Here is a 20,194-nt window from a genome sequence, read left to right as displayed (position 1 = left end):
TTTAAAGAAACATAGCCCTGCCCACAGGCATATTTTCTAGTAAATAATTAGCAAAAAAGGGAATGGAGAGAGTGACATAATGCACAAATTTCAGTATCTGGTATTGCTTGAATTTCCAGCACATATACTCTTAAATCAGAGAAAGTTTTTCAATATGTTCAGAAACTGCCCATTCACAAAAGTAAATTCCAAAATTCAGAAGAGCAAACAGTAGACATTGTCAGGAAAAATGTGCTGAATTCACCTTCTCATCCAGGATCCAAAGCTACTTTAAACAGATCTGAGTTTTAGTTTTGTTTTTTACTTCTCACAACAGCAGAGCCTCACAGTACTCAAAAACTCACTGTCTCCTATTTTAAAAGTGGGGTTGCCATATATAGTATGGTAATCTCTCTCGGCTTGGCTTCGCGAACGAAGATTTAAGAAGGGTGCAATAGTCCACGTTTGCTGCAGGCTCGCTGGTGGCTGACAAGACCAATGAAGCCACAACACTAAAATCCCCACTTGGCACACACAACTAATTTTTGGATACTAACATTATTCTGAAAAGTACATGCCCATTATCACCTTATTTGCTTTCAAAATTTCATATTTCAAGGTCAAATAAAAGCTGAACATCTGTTCTTCATTTGGGAGTGTTTGCCATAGTATTTATTAGTATATTTATGAGCCGATAAAATTCAACTTTATCCATTAAATATTGCATGGCAATGTCACTTGTTAATTTCTACTTTTCACCATCTACTCAGATCAGCGCTGTTCTTTGCATATTTGTGTGCCCTGTTTTGTGCATCTTTAATGGGGAAATAGAGCCTAAGTTGCACACTTTCACACTGTTGGTAGATTTAAAATACACTGTATTAGTTCCCATTAAATACTGTTTCCAACAAATTTCTTCAGAGGATGAAACTTGAGCAAAAACACACCTACAAACCTTTCTGGGATTTTATCTACTGTAACCCAGGCACTGCATTAGAAAACTAAAAACTTCTCATAATAGAGAACTTGCTCATATTAAAAGTGTTATGCCTAAAAGTACAACCTTCCTGTCTTCAGTTAGGTCAACCATAAGATACTTAAATATTCTGTCATTTGTCAAGCAATCACTGAAGATCAAACTTCACCAACTTTAAATATGGATAGCATCTGCTTCTTCATGAAAAAGGGAACAGAAAGGTCAGTACCTGAAACCTAATTTGCATGTGCCAATTTAATAATATCAAAGCTGGTATAGAGATCTATACCTGAGAAACAGAAGCACTTGTGTTTCAAGATACCGTTCACTGTAATTAAGAACACAGTGCATATACACAACACATTTCTCCAATGCTCTGGAGAACACAATCATCAATCTCCCCTTCTCCGTTTGGGGGGAGGGGCATGCTGCACATTTACAACTTATACAGGAACCTTGTTTCAAACAAAACCTTGTAGAATGTTATCAGTACACTTTTTCTCGACATCTTTTTTCTTATGTACCTGGAGTAGCCACATTTTCAGCAAAACGTATCAGGAAAACCTAAGGGTTGTTAAACATAAGGCCTGGGGACCAAACTGGCCAGCTCAGGACTTTTACCTGACCCGCAAGCAACTGGTATGAAAGGAGGAGGAAGAGGAGAAGGAGGATATTGGATTTATATCCCACCCTCCACTCTGAATTTCAGTGTCTTAGAGCAGCTCACAATCTCCTTTATCTTCCTCCCCCACAACAGACACCCTGTGAGATAGGTGGGACTGAGAGAACTTTTACAGCAGCTGCCCTTTCAAGGACAACTCCTGCGATAGCTGTGGCTGACCCAAGGCCATTCCAGCAGCTGCAAGTGGAGGAGTGGGGAATCAAACCCAGTTCTCCCAGATAAGAGTCCACACACTTAACCACTACACCAAACTAGCTGTGATGTATTTAGGGGTGGGGCTAAGAGGTTAAGTTGGCAGGAATGGAAGCGAAGACAGAGAAAGAGGAGGTGTGGTGTTTTTCTCCCTCTCAACCACAGTTCAGTGAGGACTGGAGAAGCCACTATGTAAGGGGCAGAGCTGAGCAGCCAACCCTGCGCCACCACTGAGCCAACAAGCTTCGTGTTGTTTTCCATATGGTGACCATGAGGGGTATCTATTGTGGGGAGAGGAAGAGGAGGAGATTTTAAGCTGCTATGAGACTCCAAGTGAGGGGCAGGAATTAAATCCAAACTACTATTACTCTTCTTCTATCTGGCATTACATTTTATAGTACACACAGTCTGGCCTGTTTGGCTGTGACAGTTGAGGCAGTATTTTAAGTTGTATTTTTTATACTGTAAAATATAATGTTATTTTAATGTATAAGTTTCTGAAGAAATCTGCCCTGAGCCTGCTTTGCAGGGAGGGCAGGATATATAAATCAAATAAAATAAAGTAACATTTATTCCATATGCGGCCTTCATAACAAATGAATTTAACATTCCTGTTCTAGGAGATACTGAAATATATAATGTTTGTCGAATAATAAGCCTATTTTATTTTTCTATGTGCACTTAAGAATAGGGATGGTCACAACCAAATTCTGGTGATGAACCAGGCCGGTTCGTCAAATCACAAACCACAATTCAGACAACTGCATAGTTTGTGAATCACCCATCAACCAGTGTTTGGGTTCATCGGCCAGACATGCTGATGCCCAAGACAACAGTGAGCCTCTCCAGTGAGCTCACTTCACTTCCCAGAACCACAGCAACTTCTGGGGGGAGGGGGGACAATGGCAGGATGCAGGGGAAGGAAGCTATCAACAAGGAAAAGGGGATACGCTGGATCTGAAGGTGGGTGCAGGGATTGTGTTGGCTAACTGACTCTTGGAGGTAGTAGAGGGAAGGCCAGGAGGTGTGAGCAGCGGAAGAATGGGGTCCCCAGCACCCCAGAAAGGTGTTTTTGCGGGGGGGGGGGTGAAACGGGGGTTGCTTATGGAGGCAGCAAAGGACCTCTGGATATTGGAGAGGATGCCCAGGAGCACCTTTTTGGATATTCAGCCACAAACCTAACAAACCAGAAACCGATTTGACAAAGTCACAAGAACATAAGAAAAGCCTTGCTGGATCATACCTATAAGTCCATCCGGCCCAGCTTCCTTGGCCAACAACATGGTATAGAGGCTGAGGGCTTCCTCTAATGTCACCTCCCAGCTTTGGGATTCAGAGGCTTAGTGCCTCTAAGTGTGGAGGTTTCCCTCAGTCACCATGACTACAGACTCATCCTCCATGAATCTAATCCACTTGTAAAGCTGTTTCTTCCTATGACCATCACTACATCATACACTTGTTTCACATAGCCTCATACTGATGCACACTTCCAGGCCTTGAATTGCTTACTGTAAGCTACTGTCTAATGTTCAACACTGACTAATGCCAATGTGCTGTTTTAGAAGCTTCTAGGGACTTCCAAACAATGGCGGCCAAGACTAAATTAGCAAGTGGCCAAAATTTATGCCAATATGGATTACTAGCTATGACCAAAATAACAAGACTTTGTTGTAGTCAAAAGATTTTTGAGGGTTTCTAGTGTGGTGGGGTTAAGTAATTTGAATATATATTTTGTACTCCTCAATCATTCCTGGAAGGTATTATGAGAAAAGCAGTAAGCATTACTGGAGGAGGGGGAAGACTGCACATTCTAATGAGAGATAAAAATAAACTTGCTTGTAGGTCTACTTAATAGGGGCATCACATCATGGGCTCATCTATATGGTTATTAAAGGAACAGAGCATTGGCATACACACCAATTTGTATAGAAGGAAAGGCAATTTCAGGAGACCCACAAGTACACCTGTGCCAAGCAATTATCTCTTCTAAGCCTGAGGCTGTATTCATTATATCATGGAGAAAAAGATAAAAAGACACTCCTACTGAAGGTTATTCCACCTACCATCCTGTCACTGATGTTTATGCTGTCATAAGCCCATGTGGGTAAGAATTTAATACTAATTACTTTATTTCTTTGAAAAGACTTCAACCTTTGTGGAGCAAGGTCCAAGGAACACTGAGAAGTGTTAAAGTGTTACTAATTTCATTTACCAGATGTGGAAGGGGGATGAAAAAGGATGTTACAGTTTACTACTTCCTGCCTGAATAATAAATCATTGGCTTGAAAGAATACAAGTCTTAATTCACATTCTCCAGCGACTGAAGCTGAGTAATATTTCCCTTATTTAGAGCAACCTACTTTCCTAAGGATTTGGCCATTAGCAAGATGCTTAATGCAAGCTACTAACCTGATTGCCCACAAGAGCAGAACTGACACAAATGCAGAAGTACAAATTTTCCCTGAGCGGCCTTCCCACGCAAAGTAAATAAAAAGAGATAAAAGTTCTTTTACAAAGAGAGAACTGGAAGGTGACTACCTAATGGGTAAGTCGGTGCAATTTAATTTTTTTCCCACTACCAATAATGCCTCCAACCATCTATTGTTTGTTTGTTTTTATTACAGTCATTTGATCAATCATATAACACATTTACATGTAAAAAAAATCCAGACATATAATAAACCAGATAAAACAATTTAAAATTAAAATGTAATTACAGTACAGTTTCCATATTTTTACACAGGGTCTGGATGAGTTCGCTATACATCCATTTGGAAACTAGCTTTAGACCTAAATAATTAAAATATAAATTCCTGTTTTTCAAGTAGTGGTTCTCCTTTTCGATTTATCCCATATAAACACCACAAAAAAACACAAAAATAGATCGATTGGTGGCTGTGTTAGTCTGCCTGCAGCAGCAGACTGTAGCTGTATCTGAAGAAGCAAGCAGTGACTCACAAAACTGCATACCTTGCCACAAATTTTGTTAGTCTTTAAGGTGTTTCTGGACTTTTGCTCTTTTGTACTACCACAAAAATGGTGAGCAGCTCAAAGACATCTTTTGAATGTAATATTTGCTACAGATTCCGGTGTCATACTAGAGTCTGGAATAAAAAGATAAAAGGTAAAGGTAGTCCCCTGTGCAAGCAATAAGTCATTACCAACCCACGCGGTGATGGCACATTGCAACATTTTCTTGGCAGGCTTTTTGTTACAGGGTGGTTTGCCATCGCCTTCCCCAGTCATCTATGTTTTATCCCAAGCAAGCCAGGTACTCATTTTACTAAACCTGGAAGGATGGAAGGGTGAGCTGGCTACCTGAACCCAGCTTTCGCTAGGATGAACTCAGGTCATGAGCAGAGCTTGGACTGGGGTACTGCAGCTTACCACTCTGCGCCACGGGGCTCCTAGAGTCTGGAATACCCAGTAAATACCCACTCTGCAAGCACACTGGGTGAACTTGGGCCAATTACACATTCTCAGCCTAACTGCTTTGGGTCCACACCGGGGAGAAAGTCAAGGTATAACTGAATATTGGTTTGTTAGCCGAGAAGGTTGGGTACAAATAATTAACAAGGCAAGACACACTTCACTGCAGCACTGCTAGCAGATATGATAGAACCAACATTTGACATTGAGATCTCAGTTAAGCTAATATCCTTCTCTGCTTCATACCAGCTTGTACAAAAGGAAGAAGACTTTCAGTAAAACCCTTTTAATTATCTTGAACTATACTGACGGATAATGAAACGTTTCCATGAGCAAGAATAAAAATGACTTCATTTTCAATCTTTAGGAGGCAGCTGAAGATGGTATTATTTAGGACTGCATTTGATTAAGTTACCAGAAGTCCTGAATTGTGATTTTAAATTCTGGGAAAACACCCAATATTTTAAATAAATAAATAAAATACAACAGGAGTAGGCCAATGAACAGATTTAATGGAATCACCAATTTTTTTTGTGTGGGGAGGAATGTATTTTAATGCCCTCTTATTTGGTTCAGAATAATGCTACGAATATCATGAAATTCAGTGGCTACTTTTCAAGACATAGCAACAGGCAGGTCAAAGACTACTCAAAACACAAGGAAGCTATCCAGCTGTATATACACAGAACTAAGTGGTTCTAAGTGGTGTTGTGAATGCAAGCAATCTCCTGTACATCTCAGCACAGAAGAAAGCCCCATTTCAATGCGCCTGGATGAGTGTCACAATGTAGATGGCAGCTTCTGTACATAATTTGCTTTGCTGAATAGAGTCCACTGTCCTGAATTTTCATTCCCTTAATGCAAATCATTGCAGCTAGTGACTCCGCAGAGCTCTCAAAAGCCTTCTTTTAAAAGTACAGCTTCCTGCCAAGGCTAAAAATAAAATGAATGAGCAGCAATTTAACTAATCCTTGAATTATCTCATGTTAATCAGATGTTTACCCCACATACTCTAAAAATGAAAATTTAGGCCGGAGGGGGGGAATTGCAGGAGATTTTTCAGAGCTAATTAATTTACGCATGTATTTCTTGGGAATGCTGCCATTATTAAAACAGAAGATTTGTTAAAAAAAATATTTACTATATGTTACCTTAACCACAGTTTGTACTTGGTCTTTCATTCAAATTATATGTCATTTATCCCTTAAATATATGATTATGATTTCTCTCTCAAATATGTGATTATCACATGCATTCTGCTGATCCCAAAGACGTAGGAGATGTAATCATAGTTGTATACTGCAAACATTTTGTAAATTTGAAAGATTTTCCATGAACCCTGGAAGTACAAATTGGAAGTAAAATTCTTCTCTGATCTGAACTGCATGAATATAAATTCATTCTGCCTCAGAAGTACCTAACAAGCATTTTCTAGCTTTGTTCTATTAGAAATGCAGTAACCATAGAATGAACCAGTTATGATCAGCTTGCTTTTCATCACTTTGTCAAAAGCATATTCCTCGAGTATATATGCTTAAGTAAGATTATCGAAGTAAATCAGAGATTCCCAAATTTGTTAAGGGGGAAAACAATCCTTATAAACTCTCTCTTTGTCCCATCAATATCCCTCAATCCTGTCACTCCGTCTTTCCAATGATATAAGGATACTACCAGGATAGAAAATATAAAACACTTGCAGAGCCCTCTGATTCTATCTGAAAACTCTTATCTGGGAAAATTTAAGTGACAAATATTTATTTTATCTCTATCTTTCTCTTTCACACGCACACAGACAGAGACTGAGAGATACTGGTTCATGGGTAACATAGTTCACATAACTGGCGTATCTTTGATACAATAATACTGAAGGTAGTAAAAGTTCCTATATGAGACTGAACAGTTCCTGATTGCTTGGGGGCAAACACCAAAGAGCTACATTTTTACCTGCTTCAAGATTAGCAGTGTAATTATTATTCCAAAGAATGACTCTACCATGAACCCAATGAAATACTCTTTATCTGCCATCGCTACCAGCAACTCTCCAGGGGAACAATCAGAAAACAGGATAAAGGCTTCTAGCTCCTCTCTAATTAATCCTTACTGTAAAGTGAAAAAAAATAAAATGTATTTTCCCCCTATGACATCTGAAATGCTGATATTATATACACTGCTTTGTTGTTACTTGCATGTGCAGCCTATATTATGAAATAGCCCGGAACAAAACAGCAGTGGTTATCATCAGGGATCTTATTTATGGCATCTTCTAAAATAGACCTGAGTTGGAAAAAAGCATTATTTGCAGCTTTGTTAATTTGTTTCGCCAACAGCAATGCTGGATCCCTAGGCTCTTAACTGAGTCAGCAAGGGTCAGCTGAACCTTATTAAAAGTGGGGTGCACAATGTCTTTCAAAATCTCTGCCTTTTTAACCAGCATCACTTCCATCTTGTTTGGGTACAGTTTGTTCACTCTCATTCATTTAACCATAGCATTCAAGCATTGACTCAAGACATCTACCACATCAGGGGATTTGGATAGAGAGATACAGAGTGGGGTGTCATCAGCATGTTGATGAATTCCAGTTCCAAAGCTATGAATGATTTTCTCCTGAATACTTTACAAAGAGGCTGAATAACATGAGGATAAAACTGCACTCTCTAGAAACCAAAAAGGCAGCTCCCACAGTAAAGACAGCTCCACACTAGATCCTAGTTCAGCCCTGTCCCCAAACTGACATTCTACACTTGAATCATGGAATCACAGAAATCAGCTCTGTGAGTTTATGATTCTATTGTAGATAATCAAGTCTGGGGACAGGGCTAAACCAGGATTAAAGGTCTAGTGGGGAATTGGCTCTGGTCTCCAACAGCAATCCTTTGAGTCCCATCCATGAAGAATGGTTTAAACCAGTACAAGGCACATCCCGATACCTACTTCTGCTTCCAAACTTCTCAATCTGATGGCATGATCTTCTTATTGCCAACATTTGCTGAAGGAGGGGGGAAAGAACCATGGTCTTTGTGTACACCCAGATGGAGATTATCAACTAAATGCCACAGGGATGTCTTTGTTCCACAGCCAGGCCTGAAACTAGACTGATAATGGTCCAAACCTCATGACCTATCCAAGACCACCTAGATGCTTTCTCCATCACTTATCCCAAGAAGGGCTATTTAAAGATTGGGCAATAATTGAACAAGCAATAATAATTTTAATGAAGGGTTGGGGGAAGGTAGTAGTCCACATATAAGTTCCTCTTTGAGTGGCTGGGGGAAGATGCCATGAGTGAGCAACTGATTTCTGATGAAGAACAAAGACTCACTGGTGTGGGTCTTACATTATTTCAGCATCCAGGCAGGGGACGGATCCAGTCTACAAGTGCCAGCATTGATAGGTCCCAGGATCCTGTCTATATCTATTACAGTAACTGGGTCAAAATGGTCCAACTCTACACTGTGTTTTATACTCATGATATTTTACTATATATGCATATTATTAATCAATACATATTATTAATCAATACTTTTATTAATCAATACTATTTTTAGAAATCAATGAAGACATATTTGGTCTGCACAATTTTTCTTATTTTGTATGATATTTCATATTTTAAGCTCATAAATACTTTGTGTATTTACTAAAGCAGAATTGATTAGGATTATATACCTTCTTGTAATAGACTTCACCTGTTTCTCAACCTATCTGGTTTATTGTTTAGTGTGTTAGTACCACGAAAATCTTCCTCCACTAGTTTCCATACAGTGAAAGGAACAAAGTATTTTTTCCAGGTCTGCTGGAACCCTCATTTAGAAGCATGTGCACACCTCAGAAACTAGCTTCTCTTTCTCCCATTTGCCCTGAATGCATCCCACTCAATGGCATGGCTGCAGCATTTTGCACAGCAAAACCAAATGAACAGCTAAGAGAAACGTTTATTCACAATTTCTCCTGCCATGAAGGCTTCTTCCTCTAGTCCCTCCATCCTAGTTAAATAGGATGGAGGTTTTTGGATGAGGCGACAGGCATCTATTCATTAGATCGGTTTGCCTCCCCTAATGTACTATTCTACTGCGCTGTTTCGCTGTATTGTATTGTTATAGCATCTTACTATATGGCCCCGCTAAACCATTCTGTTGGACTGAACACTGTAATTGGTTTTTATTGTTATGCTGTTGTGATTTTATCGTGATTTTATCATTTACATTGTGCTCCGCTCTGAGACCCTATGGGGAATGGGAGGAATATAAATAATAATAATAATAAAATATTGTATCATATTAAAGTTCATCCTGTAGGATTCAAAATACATCTAAAATTAGCCACGAACCTTACAAACTATTACTAGTTTTCAACGAAGTTTGAGTTCAGTGGCACCTTTGGGACCAGCAAAGTTTAATTCTGGGTATGTATGTGCACTTCTTCACTTCTTCTTGTTCTTAAACTCAAATTTTGCTCTTTTGTTTCAGATCAACACAGCTACCCACCTGAACCTACTCTTCAATGACAAAAACAAACACCAAACTGTATTGAAACTCATTAGGTTAACAATGTTCTAAAATATTCTGAAGAGTGAATAATAAGGTACATAAGCAACTGACTAAGAGCAGGCTATTAATTTTTTAAATTAGAAATTTGCAGGTAAGACAATACACAATGTCTTTGAGGGGCTGACTTCTTTTTTTTTTTTTTTTGCCATTTTCTTTCAAAGCCCTTCAGTTCTTTTTCTTAAAACCTCACAGGGTTGCAAGTGTTTTTATCTTTTTTCAATGTTTGATGAAGATTTGGTAGCAATACTTTGGAAGCAGTGCAAACATTAGCCCCATTTTATGCAGAAACAGTGATCATGAAGGATGAAACGAGAAGTCCTGCTGACCATGTATGACTTGTTACAAAGTGCAAGAAGGTATCAAGCAGGTTTAACTTAAGATGGTATATTATCAAATAAAACAAAACCTGAAGTAAGAAAGGCGCTATGGTGGAATAAAACAGCACACTCCCAACACAAAAGCAACCCTAGTCTTCAAACAACAGCAAGTGATACAAGCAATCAAAACATTCTGAGAAAAACCATGAAGAGCCAAAATGGATAAATTAAAAAGTACAAATAAATTCTAAAATGTCTCCTTTTGTGTCAGAAATCAAACAGTTCTGTCCTAACACACAATATGAAATAATTAAGGCAGCAGTTCTGCCCTAACACACAATATGGAATAATTAAGGCAGCATACCTACTACCAAAATTTGAGAGTACTTCCTAAAACTAAATAAAGGACAGGTAGCTATAATAGAGCTTTTATCAAGGTCCTAAAAGGTACACATCTAAAATAAACACATGAATACATGTGAAAACAGACACAGGTCAAGCAAACTTATTAAAGAAATCCACTTACTGGAGAACCATAATGGGGTGCTGATCACTTTAGAGTACATAGCCCCTGGCAACTCTGGTCTCACTTCTGTGGGTGAGATGCTATTAAGTGTTTAGGACTGAATCCCATCATAAGGTTCTCACTTAAATTTGTCCCTCTCTGAAGTGAACCTGTTGGCTAAAATTATCTATCACTAAAATTGAAAAGTTAGATTGGAGAAGTGGCAGCTTTCCAGTTGGTACATATGCTTTACCACACATGGAAAGCAGGAAAGGGTACTCAAGCGACTCTATCCCCAATGTTGTATTATATAGGGAGAAACAGATTGTCCTTAGAGCCTCTGCAATTTTGTGCCATCTAAAAATAATGTAGAGAATCTGTAATTTCCTATGCTTCTAAATTAGTGAAGAAAAACCTGTTAAAATTATTACTCAGAAAAGCTCCCTGCCTGAACTTTCCCGATATATCTATATATCACAAGACTGCTCTGCTGACAAACATTGCTAAATTGGTGCGTACCAGGGACTGTGCTGAATGGTCTAAGCCATTCCGCTCTCTTCTTTCACCACTTTCTCCAGGGGAAATTGTCTGGATTACTCCACACTCTCGTCCAACATCAATTAAACAAAACCCATTACTTAATGCTATCTTCAAGACTTGGGACACATAGAGGCAGACTTCTCCCTGAGACCTCCCGTTATTCAGCCATATTTAACCAACCCTGGTTCCCACCGGGCAACTCTACTGCTCTTGGTATTCGGCACATGTGACTCGTCTTAAAGATACTTCGTCTGCATCGGGTTTGCTATCCAAAGCCATCCTGAAGAAAAAAAATTAAAAGCTGTATTCCATGGTTTTTTTACTTGCAATTAAATCACGGCATCTCTAAAATTGACCTCTCAAAAGTTTTTCACTCTCAGCCTACAGAATTTGAATGACTTTTGGACTCCTCAACCTCTCCACTTAAAGACCTCATGTCAGTCATATATGATATTTTAATATGTTTAGACAACTCTAATCCGGTGGGACATCAACTAGTTTGGAATCAAGAATATAATATTTCATTATCTTCTGAACAATGGTCAGCAGTATATTCCTCTTTGTTGTTTTCATCACCAGTGCTCAGCACTAGACTGCAATCTTTCACCACGAAGATTCTTCAACGATTTCAAGATTCTTCATCGATGGTATCTTACACCTGTCCATCTCACTGCCATCTCCAAGTCAAACTCTCCTCTTTGCTGGAAAAAATGTGGTCAACCTGGTACCTACGAACACTGTTGGTGGGGATGTCCGGTGATACAGAAATTTTGGCTGGATAGTCTTCAAACAATTAAGAATCTCACCTCGTATCAAATTCCTCTTGTTCCAGAACTAATTTTTTAAACATCTGGGGTTCAATGAATGTTCCAAAAATACGTTGTGAATGTTCCAAAAATATATCAGTCTCGTGTAGCAGCTAAAGCTTCTATTGCCTCCTCTTGGAAAGCATCAAAAGCTCCCACCACAATTGCTTGGCTTACAAAAGTCTGGGAACACTTTATCATGGACAAAATTACTGTCTACTTACATCACTCTGACTCCTTTCCTGCTCCTTCTCATTTTACTGCAAAAAATGGTTCCCTTTTGTAGAATATATCTTCAATCAGGAAATTTCTCCCTATAATTCTTATCAAATGTCTTTGTTTGCTTTTAACACAAGATCCTTAATGTTCTCCTTTTCCTTCTTGCACAAAAAAATTTTATGCTATGACACAGGAGTGGAACTCTTTATTTAGTTCTTTATTCTATTCTTATTCATTTCTTCATTTAATTCTTAGTTTAAAAATCATTTAATTTATACCTAGTATTTTTTCATGAATGCTCAATTTACATTATTAGTTCATAATTATTTATTTAGTTGTAATATATCCATTTAATACTGTTTAATTATCATATCTGATTTTATTTTACATTGTAATGCCCATACTCATACTTCTTGGAATCTTTTAATAAGACTGTTGATGTTCTGTTTACTCTTGCCTACTTTAATAAAAAATATTTTTGTTGTTAAAAAAAAGAAAAGAAAAGCTCCCTGATTCATATTTGGATTCTTACACAAAAAAACAAAAACAAAAATCAACTGAGTTATCTCATGCTAGAGTCTTGTTTTAGTCTCCACCATGATTTTTTTTATTGATTTACTCAGTTTACCTTCTGTTAAACACCACTGTTAATTCATTTTCCCATCTTTTGCACATGTCAATACTGGGAATGTAGACTGATAGTTTATATTAGCATTTGTGATCATGTTAAGGCTTCAAGACATCACTTGAAACCAAAGTTTAAATAAACTAAACGTTGGTTACTATGATAATCTAAGGTAAGCCATTGTGGTTTAGAACCACACTGATCTTAACAATGGTTTCATGTGACATATGAACACAAGAACTCTGGCTTTAATCCTTGTTTGTTCCCCAGTACTGATCTCACCACAATGCAGGCTGGGAAACCAGCTAGGTCACTGCATGAGAAGCAGGAAAGAAAACCAAAGGAACCAGCATTTGCTGAGACAAACCAAGAATGATTGTCTGAAAGACAATTCCTGGTTTCATGAAAAAAACATAATGTAAAAAACAACAGTTCTATGTTATGACTGAGCCAAGCCAAAGGCTTATTAAGCACATCTGCCTAAAACATAAGCTTTTAAAAGTCCAAACACACATTCATGCTCACCTACTACTGTTCTCAGTCTATCTCTCCCTAGATTTGCCCTGTTAGATAGCCAGCGATTCATTGAATATGGAACATATTAAGACATTGTTTTTTTAGATAGAAAAAAGCACATGTGAGACTGTAAAAAAAAAGAAATTATTACCACTGAACAAAAAAACATTGTTTCTATATGGAATTATTAATTGCATTTGCATTATGAACCAGAACTTAGCTCCCAACTAGGCTGTAGGCAAATAAAATGCTTCTGTGTTAAGAGCCAGTTTGGTGTAGTGGTTAAATGTGCAGGTTTTTATCTGGGGGAACCGATTCCCCACTCCTCTACTTGCACCTGCTGGAATGGCCTTGGGTCAGCCACAGCTCTGGTAGAGATTGTCCTTGAAAGGGCAGCTGCTGTGAGAGTCCTCTCAGCCCCACCCACTTCACAGGGTGTCTGTTGTGGGGGAGGAAGATAAAGGAGATTGTGTGCCGCTCTGAGATTCGGAGTGGAGGGAGGGATAAATCCAATATCATCATCTTGTTCATATACTGTTAAATCCGTTACAGTGGAACATGGAGAGAGTGGGTACGTGAAAGAACAAACTGTTGGAAATTAAGCTTCACAGCAATACATAATGTGATGTTATCTTTTAAATAGTTTGAAGGAGGAGGGATGAATTTAAGACTCCAAGACAAAATGAATTTGTCATCTTTCATTATACTGACTAAAATATACACTTCCTTCCCAAAGCTCTTCATCTGGAAGAATAGGTTCAAAAACTGCTGTAAACATTGTTGAAGGACAAAAGTCAATTTCAAAAGTGGAACTGCAGGAACATATGATGGCTATCTACTGGGAATGGATTATCCTTAATGTTCAGTGCGCTACACAGAAAAGGCCCTTGGGTAAAATGTTTTAAGTTGAGGGCATGAGAAGTCAACCCAAGCACCAGTGTTTTCTCAAAGATCCACACAGGTCCTTTGGGTAGGGCTGGGATAACAAGCAAAGGAGCAAAAATCTATTAGTTGCACTGAACCCAAACACCTGCATAACTACTTCCACAGACCCATATAACGTTTAAATTTTTATTTTTTTGCAAACAGCAGCACCCTTCCACCACTACCAGGCACATTATCTTTTACTCAAAGGAAGAAGTAAATATTCCACTGGATATGTGCCTAAAGTAGATCTTTGGATCCCAGTCATTGGCTGCCAACAACCAAAGAAAAAATATTCCACAAACAAGCTTCAGAAATCTTTGGGGTCGATGTGTTATTTTTTTTTTTTTTAAAGACCTCGGTATATTTGTAGATAACCATCAAATATGAAAATGTCATTTTGGTGACTATCCAGATGTTGTATGTCCAGATGTAGAAAATAGCAAAAGGGAAGGGAAAGAAATCCTTGGGGTTCATCCTCACTTCCTTTTCCTCTCCCATTATATGCCAAAACTTTTCCTCTCCCATTATATGCCAAAACTAAAGACTTCCTGTTTTAAAAGTATCCACAAGTTGTTACAGAGAGAAGAAAGAAGGTGGGATATGAGCCTGAGGATTACAGAATATGTAGCATACGAGCCTGAGGATTACAGAATGTTGTTCTTGCTTAGCTGGTTCATGACAGTTCAATATATCCATTGTCTTAAACAAAACATCATAAGATCGTCTTTATAAGCTACTAATTCATCCATGAAAATAAATTATTTCATGTTAGAAAAATTGCTCTCTTAAATATTGTTTAGAGAAACTATTTCATCTTGGAAAATAGATCTCCAATCTATATACAGACATAGATATATTGTCATACATGAAATAGAACTGGTACTTTCTTTGGGCCCAACTACTGTTAACAGAAAACCATCATTTGTTTAAGGAACTGAATCTTTTGGCGAATCGGAAGACTAAACACTATCACCAAGACTGGCAACCATGAAGTCGTAGAAAACTGGATATTATGTGAGCGAAATTCTGCTTGCAGTGCTTAAGATCCAACCCAACCCAATATTTATCAACCCAATTTACTCACTTTGATTTACTAAAGAAAACTCTCTCTACAGGGAAAAATATAATGCTAGTGGCAATGTCACTTTAAATCTAGGCCATATTACTCCCTTAAATGCACATAAATATGTGACAAGTGTTAGTTTGGAAGACAGCCACTTTAACAGCATAGTTCAAAAAAAGATAAAACAGTTGTTTTATGACAGGGAGCTGCCACAAGTATAGCATCCCATTTGTAACATGATTGTACTAAAGAAGCTTTCTAATGCCAATTCAGAATCCTCTAGAAATACAAAGCAGCCATTTGGCTCTTCAGGAGAACTGCCTGTACAAAAATTACTAAAAGTAAGACAAGCAGATGCTTTAACTGGCTGCCTATGTGCTACGAAGCCAAAACCATGCTGTTTGTTATGGGCTTTTAAATGATAAACAGCATAGGGGCAACCTATCTACAACAGCACTCATATAAACTCATCCTTTCTTTGTGAAACGTGGAGAAGGCCTTGCCATAGCCCAAGCACACAAAATAAAATCAGGGGAGGGGCAGCAGCTTTAGCATAGGGCTCTCAGCTATCACAGTACAGAAGTAGGCACAAACATCTACCAGAGTTCATACGCAAACGTCTCTCATACTTCATCAAGTCCTTGCTATTTTCAAATGTATTTTCATTGTTCAGTTACTTGATTTTAGCTAGAAAACACATATTGCTTTGAGTACTTGTTGGAAGAAAACTGATTTAACATTTTATAAACAGAGAGTGCAATCCCAAATTTTAGATATAAACAAGACTGTCAAGAAGAAAATTAGCCCATTTGTTTTAGGAGGCTATCCCAGTGATGTTACGCCTAAATTCACAGTGTTCACCTAAATCCCAAAAGCTTGATTCTATGAAGAATCAGCACAATGTTTATCAAAATCATTTTGGACACTGTTTATAGACATTTTACAGCATAGCTAATATGCCAGTGATTTCAATATCCAGCACAGTAAAAAAATTAGAGCATTGGGTTAGGATTTGGAAGACCCAGGATCCAACCCCTCACTCTTCCTTTAGGCTGAGCAATGTCTAAATATCAAACACCATCTCCTCTCCTGCTTGCCCAAGTCATGCAGGGGGTTGCAGCTGCTGTTCATTGGTCCCTCTCTCTCCCCCACGGCTGTGCCCTTCTATCTGCCTGTCCCCCCACCCCCACTTGCCAGCCACATACCCTTCCTGGTTTGTAGTGTCACTGCCTCCACCATCAGGCAGCAGCTCCTCTAGGTTTTTTTTTTTAGGGGGGGTCCCCATTTTTCCAAATGTTCAGGTTTTTTGCATACCTGTGGGGATTCCTCAAGTTTGAAGAAAGGTCCCCCTTGTCTCAACATGGTTCCAATCTATGAATGTAAGTATCCTCAGATGGAGTCATATTGAGAATTTTATAGATGGACAGACAGCCAGACACCATAAATATTAAAACCAACAAGAACAGATTCATACAATCAGCACAACAGCACTTTTCACTGGACACAGAAACAACCAATAGCCAATGTACACATTTCAAAATCACACTAATATAGCTGGATTTAGCTGGGCAGCTGTATTCTGTACTCACTGAAGTTTCCAAACTGTCTTCAAAGACACAATAGGGTAATGTAGCTTTGAGTTCTATTTAGTATCAAAACAATGTGTTTGAATAGTAAAACAAACAATGAATATTAACCAAAAACTATGTATTACAAAATAGGAAACTAAATTTAAATCAACTATTTTAGAGTAGTCTTTTTTTTTTGTCTTGGCCATTTGAAATCAATGAATCCATTTCCCTGTTAACTTGTGAACAGTTCTATAAACATACACGGAAGTGTAATCTCAGAGCCTCACCTTCTGGAATTCTTCCCATCGTGTTCTTATTTCTCATTATTTAACCCATACTATGCCCTTACTTGAACTGCTTTGCTTTGTCTTGTCTACCCCATACTATAAGCTCCCTGTGGTGGAAAGATGTCCCACCTCTATTTTGCAAATGTTCTCTGTTACAGAAATCATTAAATTGATATATTTAAATCAGACACTGATTAATCTAATACTGAACAACTCCGCATCACATATCTAAGGACAAAGGGAAATTTGATATCTACGAACAATCAATGACCACATAAAGAACATTACAAGCCCTACAGAATTCATGGCTGCAGGATATTATTAAAGCAAATAGATTTTAAAGGCTTAGTCATAAAAGAATAAAAGAGAGTAGTAGCTGGAAAAAATTAGTGATAATCTTCATGGCTTTAAGGATGATAAATTCTTTGGGCAACAGTCAGGACTCCCACGACCTTGGTATCCTTTACACTGAGTATCTCTTAGCAATACATATTTTGATCTGAGAGTCATAGGTTCAAACCTCTCACAACTCTTTCCACTCTCCATTTTATAGAATGGCAATTGTAATATACCCTATATTACAGGCCTGTTGTGCATATTAATGAAGCAAATATTATTTAATATTTGGTAGTTGTAAGTAGTATAAACATGCTTCTTCTCCATTCATGCATGCTGATACTTGGAAATATAATTCCTTGGGGACACAACAACCATAAGTTTCATAATGCTGCAGGAAGCAGGGCAGGAAAAAGATTCAACCATCCCCTCCTTTCTCTTCCATCAAAAGAGTTCCACTGCTAAAAGGGGGGGGTAGTTTCACACACACACACACACACACACTCATCATCACTCTAGCCACACACCCCCACTTGCATGACTGTTCCTCTGCACAAGTTCCCCAGGAATGATGTATTCAGGGGCTACAGGAACTAGAAAACAGTGTAGGATACAGGCCAACAGTTTCCATTCATAGCTACCTTAACTACCGTAGATTTCTCTCTCTCCGTCCACAGCTTACTCGCAGGAGTCTAGTTCACAATAATCCTTTAACGCCCACTTTGTTTAAATATTTCTGCATGGGGAAGGGGGCAAGACAGAGGATACTGCATATCAGAGCTCAGAGCATGCTGTTGGTGCTTGCCATTTACAATGCAGTCATCAATTAATTGTGACTACATTAAAATCTGATTAATGCTTTAATCAGCTCAGCACTGATAATTGACTAAAGTATAGAACCCTGTTAAAGAAGCTTCACTTATTCTTGAATCCTGCCTAGGATTTTAAAAGGTCAGATCTCTGAACAAAAGTTTACTCTTGGCAACTCTCAGGGTAAATGGTGCCACTGCACACCTCACAGTACTGCAGAAGGACAGAAGGCCAAAATAATAGAGAGGAGAGGAGGACATTTGGTTATATGCAGTACTAGGCCAAAGGGCATGAGCTAACAGCCCCATTCATGCACTGGTAACTACAGCTATCTTCATTCCCTCATAAATACCATTATCAATTTCCATGTATCAAAAAGATCATTCAGTAAACAAATTCCAAGTGTCTTACACTGATAATGCCCTTCATTCATACATGCACAGCAATACAACATAGAACTTTGTAATGCTGATGATCATTCAGCTTGTATGCTTGTATAAAATGTTTTGTTCCATATATCTTTTGCAACACATAAGAGTGAACTTATACCAGACCTGAGTCTGTACATCTTATCTTTCCGGACGGGGGAGGGGAGACAACTTATACCTACTAGACAATTAAAACAATTCCTTTGTAGACTACCTGTAGTTAGTTATTCACCGAGTCCTTCAAGTAGGTGGAGCCCACATAACAAGATAACTGAACTTTGTATATTTGCATATAAACTGAAATAAGAGAGCTCAAAACCACCTACTTCCTGAAACTCTGCTCATAAATAACTTTTGGTCTTGCAAAACAACCTTACTTTAAAAATCAGGTAGGAGGTTGCAGTTGCTCCAGACGAGGTAAGCTTTCAGTTTAATAGCCACTCCACCCTGCATGTTCTCTGCAAGAAAACATATAAGCTGAACTAGAACAATAGGCTTATTTCACATCAGCCACAACATTAATCTAAATCCAAGGTGAAGGAAAAGATTTATTCTGAAGATATCAGCCTCTTTTTAAAAGAATGTTAACTATACAACCACCAAAGCTCATGCTACAGTTTCTAAAAACTCCAGTGCAAAAAAGGGAAAATACAAATACCGAACAGTATGCTATAACTTAGTTCATGTAAGAATTTGGTATAATCCAATTTGAAACAATGTTTCATCATGTGCTTTATATTTAGGCATTAATATTGCAGCATTAAAGTAATGCACTTGACACCAACTATAAAGTGTTAAAGTAATCACCAATGAGTGTGGGAGGAGTCATAAGTACGTTTTAAGTAAAAAATAAAAGATAATGAAATAAAAGATAATGAAGGACATAATTTTTACCTTTGCTCATTCTCCATATTTATATGTCTGAGAGGTTTCATTTATCCCTTTTCTCCTATTCATTCAAATGAATGATCACTAATGAAAAATAACTACATAATTTTTAATACTGTAGACTGTATTTTTATTACATAATTTTTGGCTCCATCACAGCATAAAAATATCTTCCATAGAGACAAGTAACGTATCTGCTGGAAATACTTTATGAGAAGAGGGCTAAAAATGTCTGTCAAATATCTTTCTGTGGGTGATTTATTGATAGTACTGACCTTTCAGATTCATCAAGACTGCCTCCAGTTCTCATCGCCCCTGCAGTGGAAGCTGCTGAATAGATATTGGTAAAAGCAGCAGCAGCTCCTCCAGTCCCTCCTCCCTACATGCTACACACACACACACACACACTGCAGAAGCAGCTGGCTACAAGCAGTGAGAAGAGGCGAATGCACGAGAAGCCAAAGAAAAGGGCTAAGAAACAAAGTTGATCTTCCTCCACTCCCTCCTCACCCCCTCTAACGACATGGTAGACAGACTACTTCCCACCTCTGGG

General features: G+C 38.3%; 1 protein-coding gene across 3 annotated transcripts in view; it reads right to left on the bottom strand.

Annotated features, from left to right (window-relative positions):
* The window catches only part of ARHGAP32 (Rho GTPase activating protein 32), a 236,965-nt gene extending 216,979 nt beyond the window's left edge, over nucleotides 1-19,986 (bottom strand). Inside the window, exon 1 of one of the 3 annotated variants that reach the window (XM_060251779.1) lies at nucleotides 19,917-19,986. In XM_060251779.1, the coding sequence (XP_060107762.1) occupies nucleotides 19,917-19,951 (35 nt within the window). In that variant the 5' untranslated portion in view covers nucleotides 19,952-19,986. The remainder of the gene's footprint in view (nucleotides 1-19,916) is intronic. The other 2 variants (XM_060251780.1, XM_060251781.1) reach the window with 2 other exon arrangements.
* Between the last annotated feature and the right edge of the window lie 208 nt (nucleotides 19,987-20,194).

The sequence above is a fragment of the Heteronotia binoei genome, chromosome 12, assembly GCF_032191835.1.
Source record: "Heteronotia binoei isolate CCM8104 ecotype False Entrance Well chromosome 12, APGP_CSIRO_Hbin_v1, whole genome shotgun sequence".
Lineage (NCBI taxonomy): Eukaryota > Metazoa > Chordata > Lepidosauria > Squamata > Gekkonidae > Heteronotia > Heteronotia binoei.
The sequence above is the reverse complement of the archived record's forward strand: the minus strand, read 5'-3'. Positions and strand labels throughout refer to the sequence as shown.